This window comes from Nestor notabilis, unplaced genomic scaffold (genome assembly GCF_000696875.1).
Source record: "Nestor notabilis isolate BGI_N333 unplaced genomic scaffold, ASM69687v1 scaffold17338, whole genome shotgun sequence".
Lineage (NCBI taxonomy): Eukaryota > Metazoa > Chordata > Aves > Psittaciformes > Psittacidae > Nestor > Nestor notabilis.
Window position 1 is genome coordinate 1,934 of NW_009941659.1, and position 1,849 is coordinate 3,782.

The window sequence follows — 1,849 nt, forward strand, 5'->3', positions numbered from 1 at the left end:
GTGCGTGCCCCGTCCCTGGCAGGGTTCAAGGCCAGGTTGGGCACAGGGGCTTGGAGGCATCTGCATGGGATCTGCTGTGTGCCATTGGGGTGCATGCTCAGGGTGAGGAGTCCCTCTGCAGCTCCTGCAAGTGATCCCCGAGGGAGAGGACATCTACGACCACTGTTTGACCCAGGCTGAGATCCAAGGGAACATCAACAAAGCGAATGGTGAGTAAAGCTTGTGCCTTCTCTACCTGTGGTACCCCGGGCTGCAGGGAGAGGCTGCCTGGGGGGGGGGGCACAGCAGAAAGAAGCCATCACCTCGGGCTTCAGCTCTTCTGGGGGCCTGGGCTGGGTCTTCTGGGGCTTTTCCAAGAGCAGGGGAACGGTTGGACTTGGTGAGCTGAAAGGTCTTTTCCACCCTGGTTGATTCCATGATTCAAGCCTCATCTGCAGCTCCCTTTGCTCCTGGAGCCGTTGGGTCACCCCCTCACTCACCTTGTCTGGGTGTGAATGTCCTCTCCTAGTGTACGCAGCTCTGGAGGAGGTGGACGATGCCCTGGAGCAGCAGGATGTGCTGGCGTTCTACCGTGCGCTCCAGGACCCCGTCCTGGCCCTGCGCTGCCTCCAACGCGACAACCTCCACCGCTACTTGGAGCAGCTCAACATGGACCGGGAGCAGAAGGCGCTGGTAGGGGCTGGAGGAGCCTGGGGATGTTTGGGTGCTGGTCCCCCTGAGCAGGGGGTCACTGTGGATCAGCATCTCCCTGCACTGGGTCTGAGCGTGGCAGCAAAAAACGCAAGCGGGGTTTGGTGGGACACAGAAGCTCCTCTTGCTGCAGGAGCTGGGCTATGTGGACCTGCTGGAGCAGGAGGAGCTGCAAGCTGGGATCCTCATGGCGAACAGGAAGGGCGAGGAGGAGCGAGCCAGTGAGTAGCTGGGGGAACGTGGGGGTTTCGGGGCAGGTTATGGTGCTTGAGGTGGGTTCTGCTGCCTGGTGCGTCCCCTTGGAGCTGGTGGCCCTGTGGCCAAGTGTCTCACGCCGGTATCTTCCTTCAGTGCTAGTGGCCATCAGGCGGATCAACGCAGCCATCCGCCATGGAAAACCAGCCGAAACCTTGGAAGCGCTGATGGATCCCACAGCCCAACTGCCCGACGTGTACCCGCTCGCTGCCCCCCTGTACCAGCACCAACTGGCCCTGCTGCAGAGCCAGCACCCGCGGGTGAGCTCCCCCTGGGAGGGTGCTGGGTCCCATCGGTACCTCGGATAGTTTTGGGGGGGCTCCCCAGCACTGCCAAGGCCGCCACTAACCCCTGGCACTGAGGCCTCGTCTACCCGGGCTGTGAACACTCGCAGGGACGGTGCCTCCAGCCCTGCCCTGGGCAGCCTGTTCCAATGCCTGAGCACCCTCTGGGCAAGGAATTGTTCCTCAGCTCCAGCTAAACCTGCCCTGGGGCAGCTTGAGGCTGGTTCCTCTTGTCCCACCCCCTGTTCCTTGGGCGCAGAGACCAGCCCCCTCCTGGCTCCATCCTCCTGTCAGGCAGTTGGAGAGAGCGATCAGGTCAAGGATGGGTTATGGGGGTCTCAGTGTCTCTGCCTTGCCCCATGCAGGGTGAGCTGGTGCAGGAGGAGCTGTTTGTGGCTCTGGAGATGCTTTCGGCTGTGGCGTTAGTTAACAGAGCCTTGGACGCTGGAGACCCCGACGGGCTCTGGAGCAGCCTGGTCAGCTCTGCCCTGGGGCTCGCTGGTGTTGAGGATGCAAACGCCCAGCGGTGAGGGCATGGTCTGTGTCTGGGGCGGGTGGTGTGGAGCAGACCATGGGCAGGGGGCCAGGGCTTTGTGTGGGCTTGTTTCCCCAGCCAGCCT

At 62.5% G+C, this 1,849-nt stretch overlaps 1 protein-coding gene across 1 annotated transcript in view; it reads left to right on the forward strand.

Annotated features, from left to right (window-relative positions):
* Window positions 1–1,849, forward strand: part of LOC104410755 (ras GTPase-activating-like protein IQGAP3) — a gene marked incomplete at both ends in the record, with an annotated part of 5,097 nt that overhangs the window by 1,691 nt on the left and 1,557 nt on the right. The window contains 5 exons of the mRNA XM_010021009.1: window positions 143–209; window positions 509–672; window positions 824–911; window positions 1,042–1,205; window positions 1,595–1,755. Of these exons, the coding sequence (XP_010019311.1) occupies window positions 143–209; window positions 509–672; window positions 824–911; window positions 1,042–1,205; window positions 1,595–1,755 (644 nt within the window). The remainder of the gene's footprint in view (window positions 1–142; window positions 210–508; window positions 673–823; window positions 912–1,041; window positions 1,206–1,594; window positions 1,756–1,849) is intronic.